General features: G+C 36.2%; 1 protein-coding gene across 1 annotated transcript in view; it reads left to right on the top strand.

Moving 5' to 3' along the window:
• Window positions 1-17270, top strand: part of PPIP5K2 (diphosphoinositol pentakisphosphate kinase 2) — a 46587-nt gene that overhangs the window by 4905 nt on the left and 24412 nt on the right. Inside the window, exons 2-16 of the mRNA XM_032441356.1 lie at window positions 507-909; window positions 1917-2112; window positions 2829-2919; window positions 3807-3892; window positions 7045-7199; window positions 7701-7802; window positions 10087-10248; window positions 11308-11429; window positions 12998-13099; window positions 13629-13715; window positions 14426-14501; window positions 14591-14700; window positions 15811-15896; window positions 16564-16689; window positions 16794-16915. Of these exons, the coding sequence (XP_032297247.1) occupies window positions 766-909; window positions 1917-2112; window positions 2829-2919; window positions 3807-3892; window positions 7045-7199; window positions 7701-7802; window positions 10087-10248; window positions 11308-11429; window positions 12998-13099; window positions 13629-13715; window positions 14426-14501; window positions 14591-14700; window positions 15811-15896; window positions 16564-16689; window positions 16794-16915 (1767 nt within the window). The 5' untranslated portion in view covers window positions 507-765. The remainder of the gene's footprint in view (window positions 1-506; window positions 910-1916; window positions 2113-2828; window positions 2920-3806; window positions 3893-7044; window positions 7200-7700; window positions 7803-10086; window positions 10249-11307; window positions 11430-12997; window positions 13100-13628; window positions 13716-14425; window positions 14502-14590; window positions 14701-15810; window positions 15897-16563; window positions 16690-16793; window positions 16916-17270) is intronic.

Genomic DNA, 17270 nt, shown 5'->3' with positions numbered 1-17270 from the left:
TTGTAACATCAAGGTAGCACGTTCATTCTGCTTTCAATCTGGAGATCTGCTTTCTACTTTAGAATGGTTTGAAAGGCAGCCTTACTCTTTTTAGTTTGCTGTCTGTTTCATTTGATCAGAAACTTTGGGGGAAAACAGCTGGTTGAGAGTTAGAAAGGTTAAATATTTTTGTTCTTTTATCTTAGTATGTGGTCTCAACTTCACTCTTCTGAAGTTAGGAAAAAATGCAATTGACAGTTTTACTTTCCTCAGTTATATTGTCTGCTCTTAAAATGTGAGTCAGTAGTTTAAAAATCTTTGGAAAGTATTCCTTCTTCTCTAAAGACGTGTAAAAGCGTATCCTGTACTTTGTAGCATTTTCTTTCTGATATTTTCCTCAGTGGCATATAAACATCCAGATGCTTTTTTTTAATGAGGGCTTTATTCTTGTGTATCTTTATCAAGTGTGTGAGTTTGTTTATTTATTTGGATTTTCTTTTTTTTTTTTTTTTTTTTTTTTTTTTTAGGTTCAAAAGCAGTACCATCTCAGGGAAGCAGTAGCCTGTTGTGGGTCTCTTGGAGCAATATTAAGCCAATAATGAGCAGATGATACCGGGTGAATGGTAGTCACGTCACCACTGTGACATCACCACTGTGGCAACACTGCTCAAGCAGCATCAACAAGCCAGGGACTACTGTGCTCCCAAGTCAGTAGGAAACATGCCCAGTATCACAGCTGCCAAAGTGACTGCAGTCTCAACATAAATATCTGTAGATTTCGCAGCCATGTCTGTTAGTGCAGCAGAGAGTGATCCTCCTAGATTCTTCGTTGGTGGAGAAGATGGAGAAGAACTGTTGGATTCAGCCAGATCTACAGATTATGAACATTTCTATGACCATGGGGAAGAAGAGGAGGAAGAATATGACTCGGTACGTACTATAGGGGCATATGTGTTATTGTATGTTCTCTAGCATTATTTTAAGTTGATGTTAGATTACAAAAGTGTAATACTGAAGTGATGTTCTAAATGGGGAAATAATACTCAGCCGATGATCTTGTTGCTGATGTTTGAAAATGTGGCACCCTTGAGAAGTAAATGTACCTTGAATTTGGAAGTAGATACACCTTACCTTCGTTATTGCTGTTTCAGATCAGCTACACTCTTCAGGCCTGATTAAGCTTCTGTTATTGAGCTTCATTTCCAAAACTTTCATTGTATGTATTTGTACAATTAGTCGCAAAAAAAAAAAAAAAAAAAAAAAAAAGGGTTAGTTTTGTGTATGTTGTCAACTCATGCGATTTCCTTTGATTTTCAGCTTGAACAGACTCTTCATGTCTCTTTCTTCATTGTACTGCTGCTTTCATGAAGACCAAACATGTCTTTATTATTGTTCCTTGTCTTGGTACATATTGTTAAGGCTAATCTTATGTTATGGCTTAGTACTCTCTGCAAGTATAATAAACTGAATTGTACTACCAGGTCCTTGTCCAGTTCTATATCGTGTGTGATTTGTTATGTTACAGGATTTTTAGCTGAATTTTTTTTTTTACTGTATAACATTCCACTTTAGGGAAATGTGATACTAAATTTTCACTGACTTGAAGCGTGTCTAAAAATTTGAAATTTGAAAGCAAAGAAATGCTAACAAAATACTTGACTGTGATTTATTTAACTGGGGAATGCCATGAAGTACTGCTAGGTTCGTAGCTCAGACTTTTCAATGCAGTCAGTGTATTTTAGCAAGGAAAGGTAATTGTCTACCTTTTAAAGAACGTTCATTTGAAATAAAAGGTTCTTGTACTTATAGTGAAAACTGACTTAGCAGTGGTAAGTTAATTTTATCAGAAAATGCTTTCTCTAAATCTGTGCTGTTTTAACACAGTAATATTCTGAGAAAACCTTTTTTTTTTTTTTTTTTTTTTCCCTCCTCTTCAGCCACCAGAAAGACAAATTGCAGTTGGGATTTGTTCAATGGCCAAGAAATCAAAGTCCAAACCAATGAAAGAAATTCTTGAACGCCTCTCCATGTTTAAGTACATTACAGTTGTAATATTTGAGGAGGATGTTATTTTGAATGAGCCAGTAGAAAACTGGCCATTATGTGACTGTCTCATTTCTTTCCATTCTAGAGGTAAATCTTTTAATAATACCATAAAAATTTTTGGCATCTAAATACTTTGTTTCCCAACTGTTGTTTCTTTTTTGTTGTTTGTTTTTGCCTGTCAGTATCAGTGGGTTATCCTAGTAGGTGATTACTTCTGTCTTCTTAAACATCAGTTATATTACATTTAAGAGTCCAAGCTTGCTAATTGATACTATATTAATTCTTTGAGGAAGTCCTGTCTGATGTGGTATTTTAAAGTAGCTATTCCTTTTGTGAAACCAATGGAAATGGTAACCAGTGTGACACTAATGCTTACTTTGACCATTAATTCTGAATGTGTGCTCCTCTCTCTGTGGAGTGTTGGCTCTCTTGACACATGTTAATCTGTCTGTGTTAATATTTAGCTTTTTTTCCGGGTTTGTGCAGTGAGCCTAAGATGACCAAACTAAAGTTAAAAATGTTTTTTTAATTAGGCCAAAGTAATAGAAGCCTTAGTTCTGGCTCTAAGAAAATAGAGGGAGTGTGGAGAAGTCAAGACCTCTGCTTTTGCCAGTCTACACTGAAATCAAGCTACAGTTTTATGATCATCTTAAGGAAATGTTAGTATTATCTGTAGCTGAGGGAGGAACCATACCCCCCTCTTACGCCATAAGATTTTCTAACAAAAGCTTGAAAAAAATGTTCCAAACTACTTGCTGGTGTTGTGTCTTGTAGTTTTAATTTATTTCTTAATAATGTTTTAGGATTTCCACTGGACAAAGCAGTTGCCTATGCAAAACTCAGGAATCCATTCATAATCAATGACTTGGATATGCAGTATCATATACAAGACAGGTAAGCCGTGATTACCTCTAAGAGTAAATTTCTTCTATGACATAACAGGATCTGTTGGCAATGCATAACTCTGCTTCTTATGTATTGTAGGGTAGAACAGATAAAAGCACAGTGAATTTTGTTTTCCTTACATGTTAATAGTTTTCAGTGATATGTGTTTAGGTGTTCCTTTAATACTTTTATTTTGATACTCTGAAGGTTATTGAGCTTGTAATCGAGTAATGCATTAGTTTAATGTCCAGCAAATGCAAAACTTAAGCTTTGGAAGAGCTAAGTTAGCATAGGTAATGATAGCAATCATACAACCTTCCATATGTAGCTTACTTAAGGGATTTTTTTTATGTTCTGCAAGAACTGGGATTTGTTAATATTAAGAGAACGTGTGGTCATTCAAAGTCAGTTTTCTTCTGGATCTTTGATCATGCACAGCAAATACTAGCAAAATAATAGCAATCAAAATACATTTAACACAGAAGCCTTTGGGCAGTGTGTGGAATTGCTATTTTAGATGCCTTTATTTGCTATCATAAGCATTGCATGAACGTTTTCAGTCTCTGGTAGTGTCTTTAACAAGAAAACTATTAAAACTGTTTCTCTTACCAGTGTGGAGAGGACAAGACTGGCACAGCAAATGGCATTTTCACTGGTATTGATGTGGTCGCTGCAAAGGAACCATTGTGTCAGTGACCTTTAAAGTATTATATGCAGAAGTACAGTACATATGTATTAAATATGTAATAGTAATATATGTACCCTATGTAGTGTTTTTGTTTTTTTTTTTTTTTAGAAAACAGCTGTTTGTATTTTCCTCCTCCCTTTCTCATGTTCTATAAAAGTAGAAATACTGTCAGGTTTTGCTGTCATGCTTTGGAATCTTTTTCTTCTAGGAGAAAAGTGTATGGTATTCTTAAAGCTGAAGGGATTTTACTTCCTCGTTATGCAGTTCTGAACCGTGATCCAAACAATCCACAAGGTAAAAACTGATTACAAAACTATTAACTAATGGCATCTCTGTGTTTCCACTGGCGAATATTGGATACATAGCAGGAAGCTGGATTTCGTTTTGTGGAGGGTTAATTCAATGCCTCGGAAGTTTCTTACGCATTACTTAAGAGTTTACCCACAAACTTACTTTTTTGCTGCTTGTTGCCAGGGAAGTGTAAGTAACAGAGAAGGCACTGACACTGTGTAAGCCATATTCAGTCATATTTCAAACATGCATGTGTTCACAATACTTTGATCACAGACCCAAAGTGGAGCATTGTATGACCTCCTGTGAAGTTCATTATCTCCATCCCCACCAAAACCAATACAGGTATGCATCTGAAAAGTTGTGGTTCTGAATTCTGGGTTTACAATATGCTTGTAGCCTCTGTAGACCAGCTAGAACATGAAGGCCTTCCAGCTTGCACTGGTACACAGATACGACACTAAAGACAGCGGTGTTCATGAACTTAACGTTACCCACAATAATCAGTAATTTCAGTTAGGAACAGGCAGAAACTATTCCATCTACCGAATGCTTTCCTTTGCAGAACTGAACAGATTAGTTTGGTTAGAAAGGATCTACAAAGATCTTCAGGTCCAATTGCATGACCTCTTCAGAGCTAACTGAAAGTTAAAACCAAAATTATCCAAATGTCTCTTGAACATGACAAGCATGGAGCACAACACCTCACTAGAAGGCTTGCTGGACAACCCTCATGGTAAAAATTTTGTCCATATGTCCACTCTGAGCCTCACCTGTTGCAACTTTGTGCCATTTGTATATGTCCTGTTATCAATTACTACAAAGGAGGGACTGGCACTTTCCTTTCTGCTTCCCTTCCACAGGGAGCTGCAAAGAGCAATGAGACTGTATCTTGGCCATCTTTTTTACAAACTGGACAACCCAAGTGCCCTCCGCCTCCCTTCACAGGACATGCCTTCTAGCCTTTTTACTAGCTTTGTTGTCTTCCTCTGCATTAACCTTAATGTTTGCTTTATGGAGTCTGGAATTGTGTGCAGTATTCAAGGTGTGGCAGCACCAGTGCTAAATATAGCGGAAGAATCATCTCTTTCAACTGACTGACTGTGTTGTATTCAGTGCATTCCAAAATGCACTTTGCCTTCTTGGCTGTAAAAGCACACTGCTGGCTTATGTTGAGCTGCTGTCAGCATTACTCCCAGGTTGCTTTCTGCTGAGCTGTTTTCCAGCCACTTGTCTTCCAGTCTGTACCCATGTCTGGCATTACCTCATCCAAGCTGAAGAACTGGACATTTTCCTTTGTTGAATTTCATTCCATCGCTGATTGCCCAGTGTTCCAATCTGTGTAAATCCCTCTGTAAGACCTCTTGTTCATCCAGGGAGTCAACAGCATCTTTTTATTATCACTTGCAAACTTACTGGGGACACATTCTACTCCTGCATCCATATCATTGATAAAACTGTTGAACAGGGCTGGCCCTAGAATTGAGCCCTGGGGAACACTGCTGCAGTCCAGCCATTGGACACATGTAGTTACTACAACAGTTTGAACTGTACCATTGAGCCAGGTCATTGCCCAGTGTAGTGTCCACCTTTCTTCACAGCTGGACTGTGAAGGATGTTTATGGAAGGATGCTGTGAGGGGTGATGTTGAAGGTGTTATTGGAAAAAAGGAAAAAAAGCACATCTGCCCCCTTCCTTGTTATACAACCTTATCATAGGAGGAGATCAAATTGTTAAAGCAAGACTTTCTCTTCATGAGCAAGCAAATAGATGTATAAGGGGAAAGTCATATCTGCAGATAGTCTGCTCTGAATATCAATTGCAATTATTTTCTTTTCTGTATTTGAAAGACATTTAAAAGCTTTTTCTCCTAAAATGAAATTTGAGTAACAGTAGGAGGAGATTGCAATGACAGGTCAAGACAGCATGAGATAGACAATTAGTAAAATGGAAGCATTTCCATAGTTAGTAACTTTTAAGGGACAGATAATTTTATTTAACAGTTCCTGCCCACTCCCAGGGAAAAAGACTCATTTATTCTACAGAAATTAAGCCTGCTGCATGCAACCAGCCAGTAGTGTAGAGATCCATTAACTCAAATTTCAAAGACCCTAACAATCTGTGAAAGATCCATCAATTGTATGTTAGAAGTAGTTTTGAGCCTCTTGAAAATATTGCATCTGGCACCGCATGATATTTGCTGTTTGGCTGTCATATCTCTAATATGAGCTCTAAAGGAAAAACAAACACTGGGGGTGGTTTCAGACTGATGGGCTACTCTGCTCCACTGTGCTGCTCTCTCATCCTTCCTCTTCAGCAGGAGTGGGGAGAAAATATGATGAAAATAAAAATGGTCGTGGGATGAGATAAGGGCAGAGAGATTACTCGCTGTATACAAGCATGTGCAAAGCAGATGCAGCTCAGATAGATTGATTTATTGCCTGTTGCTAGCAGAGTAGAGCTGTGAGATCAGAATGCTTATTAAAAGCATTATCTAATTCTCCTGCCTCAACCTGTCCCTGGGCAATGCAGGGCACTGGGGGGCTGTGGTCAGTCAGTCCATAACGCTCCATCTCTGACATTCCTCCACAGTCGCTCTTTTCCCTTGCTTCACTTAGATTCCTCCCACGGCATACTGTCCTTCTCTGTTTGATTCTGTATGGGCTTCCCACTGTCTGCAGGTCTCCTGGCACTGCTCTGACACAGCTCTGTACCTTGGGGCCCACCCTTTCAGGCAGCAGGGGGACTCTGCTAGAGCAGGTGGAGCACTACTTCTCTGACACAGGGCACTGCTTGGCTCTGTGAGCACAGGCTCCCCTCCAGCCCACTCTCCACACCTATTACCAAACCTTGCTACATTGTCCTAGTGTTGTATCTTAAAAACAGTTCTAAAAAATTCTATGCATGCAAGATCTGTAGGGGAAATTTCCTGTGTGATGCCACAAGAATCTACAGAAAGCATAATAACGTAACACAGTTGAAATGTGCTACAGCAGGTGTTCAGAAAATGTTAAGTCTTAGTGCATCAATAACAGATCAGTAAACCAAAGAGTCACAACAGTCTTTTTATTTCAACCTCCAAGATTACTCCAAATCCCTAATAATTTTGTTCCATGAAAATATTATTACATCTGTTGTTTGCATTGTTTCTTCAGAATGCAACTTGATTGAAGGAGAAGATCATGTGGAAGTGAATGGGGAAATTTTCCAAAAGCCTTTTGTAGAAAAGCCAGTTAGTGCTGAGGACCACAATGTTTACATTTATTACCCAGCATCTGCTGGGGGTGGAAGCCAGAGGCTTTTTCGAAAGGTGAGGATAGCACGCTAAAAGTATGGAAATTCCATCATGTGAAGTGACTATATTCTTGGATACGTTTTAATGACTGTAAAAAAAGGTGAAATTAATTGATGTTGAATTTGAAAGCTAGTCCAACTTCCCTCCCCTGCCCCCCTCCTTTTTTCTCTTTTTTTTTTTGTTTTGTTTTATTTCTTTTCTTTTTTAAGTTGTAGATGTCCAGCAGAATTACTGAGCATGACCTGCCAGTGTAGGGGTAGCAGCAGGTCAGATAAATGCACTTCAAGAAGACTTCTAGAATGATTGGAGACCCCTGTTCTTTTCAGTAGACATTCAGCAGATACTTATTCTTACAGGTCGAAGAAGCATACACTATCAGTACATTTGGGTATGGTCAAAACCTACTTGTTATGTTTGGTACAGGAAATGTTTTCCCAATATAGGTTTGTTATTTTAAGGAGTTTTACAATTTCTCAGTAGCCTTTGAGTTTATTAATGGAAAAATATTTGTTTCAGATTGGCAGCAGAAGCAGTGTTTATTCCCCTGAAAGCAGTGTGAGAAAAACAGGCTCCTACATTTATGAGGAGTTCATGCCTACGGATGGCACTGATGTAAAGGTATGATAACTGCACTTTCTGACTTATATTTAGAGCAATCAAGTACTCCATGAATTACCCAGTTTTAAAGATAAGTAAATCATTGTGTGGAGGATTAATTTTAATTAAGTTTTGGAAGGGTTCATAAGAAAAGAATGACAGTTTTATCTAGCTCAACACTGTACTTATAATACAGAGTTGGCTTACGTCATTGGAATCTGGTGCAGGAGGCTTATGTAATGCAGAAGCACCAGCACTTCTTTAGTGGAAGTGGCTGGAATGTACAGTGTCTGCCTGGGAGTTTCCCCCAGCAGATACTGGTGGCAGCAGACCTGCAGTATGACCACTCCACCTCTTAGCGCCATGGCCAGCCATACTGCTAGAGGCAGTTTACTTGTGTTCCCAAGCTAACACAAGTCTCTTCTTGTGGGTTGGTCTGCTGTTCAGGCCATGATCTATTTTTCCATACAGCTTATTACATAACACGTTTTTTTTGTGTTAGCATTAATATTGTATGTACTTTTTCTATCTAGACAGATATTGTCTAGATGTTTTGTCTAAATGTTAAAAAAAAAAAAAATCTAGCTGAGGTACTTTTTACCAAATAAGGTATTCTTCTAATTAATAATCAAAAGTTATTTAGTGTTATGAAGTTGGAAAAGTAATAGGTTGTGCATATCTGTAATTATTTTTACTCTTCTGTTTATTTTCGTAGCAGATATAAAGATTAAGCATCATGAAAGAGTGATAGAGGAGAGCATTAACAGCACAGGTGCTACCTATGGAGATTGCCTGCTTTGTGTTAGTTCTGGCAATTTAAAGCCCAGCACTGAACAAGTGTAATGAGTGTTTTACCATGTACATGAAAGATCACCATATTTAGACAAAGAGTGGAAGTTAGAGTGTATGATCTAATCCAGTCATATGCCAAATAAGCCTTTGAGAAATTGCAGTCAACTTCTTCCACCTGGGGATACACATGAGGGTAATGCTAATTTTGTGTTCACAGGCATATTCCCCCCTTCCTAAAGATGTTCTGCATACTATTCACGTGACTTTAGTGTGGAACACTTTATGCTAGGTTAATCTGAGTCTGTGTAAGAACTTTACAGTCTGTTTCCAAGGAGAAAAGTTTATAGCAGCTTGAAGAGATGCATATGACTTGAGGGTGCCTCCTGTTTGTACTGCTGTTAAATGGTAGACATCAAACAGCATCTGCAGACTTGAACACCCCATGTAAATAATGGATTTTTTTTTTTTTTTTTAGTTAGAAGACCATCAGCTTTACACTACACAGTTTTATCCAGATCACTGTAGGCATCTGTTGTCCATCTTTTAATCTCAGCTTGCTAGCAGCCAAAGTACTGCATTTGTCATTCAAACAGGATATTCTGATTCAGGTCTTCAAGGATATTGATAATATGCCATGCCTTAAAATCACTGTCTAAGACACGTTTGTTACCATCTCTTTTTCAGATGTCATCTTGCAGGACTTTGCATCTGACAGCTGTCTAAGGAAGCGTAGCTGCCTAGTGCTACTCCCTTAAATTGAACAAGAAACCCACTAGAGACTAGCTATATTTAGTATACTCTCAGTATCACTTCATAATCTCATGTTGTTGAAGGCATTACATGGAAGGAATGTTGTCAGCTTAGACTTCCAAACTTCATGCAGAAAGATGTACCAACAACTAGTGCGGTTTCTTCATCTAAACCAGGCCATTATTCTACTTCATAAAAACTAAGAAGTTATTAAAAGAATATGGCAGTTTTCATGACAGCTTTCTTCAGTTTTGTTTCAAAATAATCATTTAGTTCTGCGGCCAGGTTTCTGTAATCAGCAGAGCTCAAATTATTCTCGTATTAATCTGCTTTCCAAGTACTGCAGATATTTTGAAGAGAAAAACATTACTCTTTACCTCTACAATGTCATAATTAAGGAATTAATTTTTTGTTCATCAAGTGATATGTTTTATTTTCTTTGCATGTGCTTCAAATTCATCCTCAGTGGCCACTAAATAATGGGTATTCTCTGAATGCTATGCCATTGATAAGGGGTACTTCAGAGCAGAATTATCAATGATAACAACTGCTAGTATCTTACAAGAATCATAGAATGTTTAAGGTTGCACGGGGCCTCTAAAGGTCATCTGGTCCAAACCCCATGTGCAAACAGGGACATCTAGAACAAACTGACGAGTGATTGCAGTGATTATCACATTTCAGATATATTCAGGAGAATGTATGGATAAGTGTGATGTAACTTAATTACACTGAATTAAGAGTTCTTTCTTTTTCGATAAAGGTGTACACAGTAGGTCCTGACTATGCTCATGCTGAAGCCCGAAAGTCCCCAGCTCTTGATGGCAAGGTAGAACGAGATAGTGAAGGAAAAGAAGTGAGATATCCAGTCATCCTGAATGCAAGAGAGAAGTTAATTGCTTGGAAAGTATGCCTTGCCTTTAAGGTAAGCTGATTACTTTCCTATCTGATCAGACATTTAATGCTAATTAATTGTTTACTACCAGAAACTTCTGTAGAGATTAAATTTACAGAGCTAGCAGTGATATTGTAGGCTCTGTGTCCCTGAAAGGGCATACTGTAGGCTTTGAGCAGAAGATGAAAAGTTGCACTTTCACGCTGATGTTTTTTTAATACAAAAAAAGATCTTAAGATTTTTAAATGCAGCGAGAAGTTTTGGATGTGTTGCTTATGTTGTGTGAGTTTCCTATATGTTTCCTTATATATTACTCTTCTGCTTTGCTATTCCACAGTGTATCTGTTTTACGCATAACCATGTTAGTGATTTCTAATAAGGGAAATGCATCTTCCGTCATCAAGTTTTTACAGCTTGGGCCTCAATAAACATAAATAACATATTGACATGGCTTGCTTTTCTTTACTCAAAGTGTTTGATAGATTCTGTTTTTGCGTAGTTCTAAGTTTCCCATATTAAAACTTCATTCAGTGTTTTCTGTCCTTTTCAGACTTATTATTGAAAAGCTGTCTTTCAGTCTGTCTCATAAAGTGTGTGCAACCATGGTAGTCTGCTAGAGAGTGTGGCCAGTTACCTAGCAAAGGGGACTTCAAAATTGTATTTAATATCTTTTATTAACAGTATTAATACTAAGTCTATATCAAAACTGTCCTATAAAATTTAAATTTGGACAAAAGTGTCCTTATTTGTGTTTTATCATTTCTTTATCATTTATCATATATCTTTTATCATTGCTTACCCCTCTTAAAAGCAGTGTTTGAGGGGAAACTCTGCTGTCCAAATGGGAACTTGTATGTCTATAGTTGCCCAAGCTATATATTCTGAAGACTAAACTTGTGTGCATGTGAACTTGATGCAAAATATTGATTCTGCTGGGGTTTAGTTCAAGTTGGGGGTACAAAATTGATAGGTTAGAAGATGTTTACAAGACGAGCGAGCCTCACATTGTATTGAAAAAAAGTTTTAAGTATGAAATAGGAAAACTTAAGGGAAGTGATCGATGACTTGAACTTTTATTCCTCAAAACAGCAAACGGTTTGTGGATTTGATTTGCTGCGTGCTAATGGACAGTCATATGTCTGCGATGTGAATGGCTTCAGTTTTGTGAAAAACTCCATGAAATACTATGATGATTGTGCTAAGATACTGGGGTAAGAGTTTATTGATTTACTTCAGTTCATTGTGTTGCATGTACCTATAGACTATATACTACTTACTACTTATTCATAAGTAATTATTTAAAATTAATTAATGAAATAAGTAAGACTCCAGATAAAGAATTACTAGAGATCTGTACTAAGATCTGTAAATCTATACAAAAATCATAAATTAATTTCTTATTCCGAAAGTCATCTAAAACGTCTGAGTGTTCTGCAAGTGCTGGAAGGTAACTAAGTACCATGAAGGGATTAATTTTTTTAAAGGTAGTTGAGATTTTTTTGAAGTAGAGAAGTACCACTAGATGATTATGCATGCTGCTATTTAGTACCTGCCCAAATTGATGTATTTTGTCCTTGATCTGAAGCTGGCATGCACGTGAGTATTTCATACCCTTATATTCAAACAGATGTAGTATCAAGATATCTTCTAGCATAGTATGTTTCTTCTGTTGTACTGGGAGCAAAAGGAGTCAGAAGAGTGATCATGCAGAATTGTACTGAACTTTATACCAGTGAAATGCTACCCTCAGATAGGACTGATCCCATTTTGGCCAGCTAAATTGCTTTCACAGTAAGATTGCACTGATAAGAAGGAGCATGACCTTTCTCATTATCAGATGGTCTGATATCGTATCTCAGTTGAGAAAAAGAGAAAGTAAAATCATAGTTAATGATTGTAGCCCTCTTGTTTTAGGCCATTTTTTGAGTTAAGAGTAAGAATTCTATTTTGAGTTCTCAGTTATTTAAGTTGCTGTAGGTGTTGAATTCTCTGAAAAAAAAGTTTTCTTACTGTTTTTTCCTCATACTGTCATCATATATATATGTTGTACAAAACAGATTTCATTTTTCTGCCTTTTTATAAATGAAAGCTTGAGTAGTGCTAATTCAAGATGCACATTTTTTTTCTTGATGCTACTGCTTTTTAATGTAGATATTAATTTGAATTCAGTGTGTTTTGATTAAAAAATACTTGGAAATAGAACATTAGCAAGATATAATAAACTTTTATATGTGAAAGCAAAGTTATAATTTTGTAGTTAGGTAACTCACATTTTTTCCAGTTTTACCAACAAACTTTTTGAGAAATGAAACTACTGCTAAAGCTACTAGTTACACTTTGATTAGTATGGCTTGCTGATTTTCAGGGACTTGCAGTTTGATAATGTCAGTCAGATATCTTAATAAACTAGAACAAACTTATCTTAATCTAACTAGAACAAACTTATCTTAATAAACTAGAACAAATTATTTCCATGGAACAATTTTAGGAACTGGAATTCAAAGACTGAAGTTCCTTAAGTATCCTGTGCTGTTAAGCTAGTATCGTCTCTGTTGCAGTTGCAGCAGCTTTAAATTATTCTATAAGTACATTTTCATGTCTGTACAGTTAGAAGAAAAATACTTATTTTTCTCTCTAGGAGAGACATACTGTCATACGTACTCTAAAACTACATAGATAAAAGTGCATGTGTATAAATATGTTTGTTTTGGAGTGCATTTGTGTTTTATAAGATCTGCTCTAAGATTTTTTTATTTTTTTCTTCTTAATTTTTCTCTAGGAATATCATAATGAGAGAACTTGCTCCCCAGTTTCAGATACCATGGTCAATTCCCTTGGAAGCTGAAGACATCCCTATTGTGCCAACCACCTCTGGGACAATGTAAGAGAATAGTAGCAGCACCTGAATTGTGGAAAATCCTAACATAACTTTTGTGTGCATTGTTTTTTCTCTTCACAAGGTGTACCCATTTGCGCCTATGAACGCTTGTTTTGTGTGATGAAAACAAGGAAGGAATCACAATTGCTATGCCAGCAATCAGAATTTCTGATCCTTAGTCAAGCTGAGTATAGAACAGCAGATTTTCAAGTGTAGCATCTTCTGTGCATAGCTTCCTTCACTGCTAATCATTTTTCCAGCACGAGCTTAATATGCACTTCTAATAAACATGCTCTTTCATGTAATGAACTTCAAAATCATTTTAAAATATTACCCAAGTAGTTACTCAAGTCTTAAAATCAATGTGTATATTTTATACTTCACATCACTTTCAGTTAACCTTATATTCTTGCATATTCTTCTTTCACTTTTGTAGTTATGTCAGATAATGACAACTTTGTCAGTTGTTCTGATTCATAGTGGTTTTAATAATAAATACAAATTTCATTTATAAAATTGTGAAACATTTCAGGATGGAGCTTAGATGTGTTATAGCTGTAATACGTCATGGAGACAGAACACCCAAACAAAAAATGAAAATGGAAGTAAAACATCAAAAGTAAGTAGAACTTTGATAAAAGCTCGTTTCTTGGGGATGTGCAAGCAATAAATTAAGCAGAAAGTCCATCATATAACATATTATTTGTTCTGTTTTTGGGTTTTTTTTTCTGTCTTTTAAATGTAGCTGTTATCTTTCCACCTAGTTAGCAAGCATGCATTCCTTTCTAAGAGGACTACCAGATTAGTTTTTCAGACTTCATTCCATGATGCGCTTTATAAAGAGTCCTATTTGATTTTAATGAAAATACATTTGTTTCTATATGTTTCTTTATGAATAATCAGTAGAGAATACTTCTGTTTCACCATTTGCCTGGAATTAGGTACAGTTTCAGTATCTCATGTATTCACATGTAACTGCTTTAAATATACATATGAATATATATTTGGTGTTTCTAGTCCGTACTTCTGCTGAGGATTGTTCTTGAATGCTGAGGTGAATCACTGGTGTATATTCTTTCTTTTTTGTACTTAACACTTAGCAAGTCAGTAAGATAATGTTGGTTTTTTGTACTCAAATTTCTCTAACATACTGAAGACTTTCTTGAAAAATGAGATTTGAATAAATGTTCACTTGAGCTCTGAAGTTCAGATTTTAATATGCTTTTCAAGTAATGTACAGTTACTTTCAAGCTGTTTTAGGTTTAAAAGCTATGTGTTTGACTAATATGTTAGCTTACTAAATGTATATGTGTATTCTTTCTCCTAAAGATTTTTTGATCTCTTCGAAAAATGTGATGGATATAAATCTGGAAAACTAAAACTGAAAAAACCAAAACAGCTGCAGGCAAGTTTGTCTCTGTTTTCTTGCTTGAGTGTTTTACAACAAATAGAAAATAATCTATCTTAAGCTAGACCTGTGTTTGCTTTCTTTAGGAGGTGCTTGACATAGCAAGGCAACTCCTTGTGGAACTTGGGCAGAACAACGATTCTGAAATTGAAGAAAGTAAAGCAAAACTTGAACAGCTAAAGACTGTGTTAGAAATGTAAGTGTCTATTTACAGTCTTCATAGCAACAAAGACATACCTGTTATTTTAACCTGATTTACCAGTTACTGCTCAGCTGCAATGACTGTCAACCATGCAGTGATATATTAATTCACAGAATCACAGAATTGTAGGGGTTGGAAGGGACCTCTACAGATCATCAAGTCCAACCCCCCTGCCAAAGCAGCTTCCCTACACCAATTGAAACAGATAGGTCTTCCTCAAAGAACAAGAAAGAATGTCCTGCTTGACACTGTGAAGACTGTACCCTTTCTATTTTCTCATTATGTTTTTAATGAATTTTACTGTTCAATCTATCTAGTGTGCTTCCTACTTTGAAAGAATTTAGGTTTTGTATTTTCTTTGTTTTGTTTCATTTTGTTTCTTTGAATGCTTAAGTACTGGAGTGTCAGGTTAGCTATGCATGGCATAATGATGTTTCTTGGAGCCTGTAGGAACTTTCACTGTGTTCAGCAAACTAAAAACTGAGGATTCCAAAGAAATGAGGCTTTGCATATGAAACTTGAGGTATTTAATACAAGGGAAAGAAAAGAAAAAAAAAAAGAAGGCTTCAAGAGTTGTTAATATTCTAGGGTCTCAAGACTTGACATGGTGGACGATAACTTCAATTTTTAGAAATTGGGGTAAATCCAATTATTCTTGACATTTATGAAGATTACTTAAAATACTGAGTTTTTCTTGACAGCTTCTCTGGCTGGCAAAACTGTGACCATCTACGTACGCTTCCAGATGAGATTCTGCTTACTTATGGCTCATGTAGTTGTGAACTGCTCATGCAGTCTGTAAATGCATATGCAGTTTTTTTGTTCATTTGTTTTTCACTTTTATGCTTGGTGTGCTGAAAATAAGTAGTGTATAATAACAGTTGGAAATGTTTCATCACAGAAAGTTTCTTAGGTATGTAGCTTTATGTTCTTCATGAATAAGGCTTGATTTAAGACTGCAGTGCTAACTGGTGGTTAAATGCTCAAATGAATGACCAATGTAGTTTTATTATATTCAGTTTCAAGAGCACAGCAGCTTTGAGATTGTACAGGGAGACATTGTTTTTTTTTCTCTTTTCTCACCTCACTCTGTTCTTCCTTCAGGTATGGGCATTTTTCAGGCATAAATCGCAAAGTTCAGTTAACGTATCTTCCTCATGGCTGCCCAAAGACTTCCAGTGAAGAGGAAGGTGTAGTATTACTTTAGTGTATATTCGCTTAAGAACATATGTATTTACATATACTAGTGATGTAACATGTCTTAATATCAAGAAGATGCAACATGTTGATTTGAATAAATGTTTGTGTTGACAGCAAATACTCAGAAGTCTCTGAGCCTATTGAATCAAGCACCTAAAATTATGTAGTAAATTTACATTACAACACTGTTTTTTCCTAATGGAAAACAGGGGCAAGAAGCTTCAGTGATTCACCAGAAATTGGGTATTGGGAGAAAGATGAGAAAATCCTGTGTATCATTTACTGCTGGCTTAAAAATGTTTTTAAGCTCTTTCTGATCTTTGTTCCATGGTCGTTAACTGAAATATCCTGGGTATTTAAAATCCCTTATTTTTTTCCCCTAAGTTTTTGACTCAGTGTTTTTTTTAGATTTCTTGCTCAGTATTTTTCACTTATTTTTTTCTACATAACATGATTATTTCAGGTTTCTCTGATAAGTGCTATTATAGTTCTCTGGTTTAGTATTTTCTTAATGTTAGAAACCCATTAGGGATTCCTAGTGTTAAAGAGGCTCTTTACTGGCCTTCATAGTACCAGTATTTTTGTTCATGTGCAAAAAAAAAATACAAAAATTCACAATATACTTCTCTACTAAACTCCTTTCTCTGTATGTATTAGATAACAGAAGAAATGAACCATCCCTCCTACTGGTTCTAAAATGGGGAGGAGAACTGACCCCTGCAGGCAAGGTTCAAGCAGAGGAGCTTGGAAGAGCATTCAGGTGTATGTATCCAGGTGGACAAGGTAAAAAATAAATTAATAAATAAAAAATGTGCTGGGTGCAATAAATCCATTTTGAAGGTAGTAACATGCAAAATGAGTGTCTGAGCAAAATGTTTGTTTGGTAGGAGATTATGCTGGATTTCCTGGCTGCGGCTTACTTAGATTACATAGCACTTACCGACACGATCTCAAAATCTATGCTTCTGATGAGGGACGAGTTCAGATGACTGCAGCAGCTTTTGCAAAGGTACTGTTTCAAACTGTATTTTCAGTTATTAAATTCTGAAAATTTATAGCTTATCTTTTCTAAAAATTTGTGGAAATTTATTGTTTATTATACACGCAGAGGCTGTGGGTTGTTGGTTTGTTTGTTTTTTAAAGAAGGTATTCTGAAGGGTTATTTAGTGATATGCAGGAATTAATAAACAATAAACTAATTTGAAAATCTTTAAATGAGAAATTGTTAAAAAAAATAAAGATTAATTTGGTTTGGGTTTTGTTATTGGTTGTTTTTGTATGTGTGTGTTTCTTTTCTACCAGTTGAAACAATTTCTGTAAAAGTTAAAAGGATACATTTTAATCTTTGACCAGGGTTCAGAAGT

The sequence above is a fragment of the Coturnix japonica genome, chromosome Z (genome assembly GCF_001577835.2).
Source record: "Coturnix japonica isolate 7356 chromosome Z, Coturnix japonica 2.1, whole genome shotgun sequence".
NCBI lineage: Eukaryota > Metazoa > Chordata > Aves > Galliformes > Phasianidae > Coturnix > Coturnix japonica.
The sequence above is the reverse complement of the archived record's forward strand: the minus strand, read 5'-3'. Positions and strand labels throughout refer to the sequence as shown.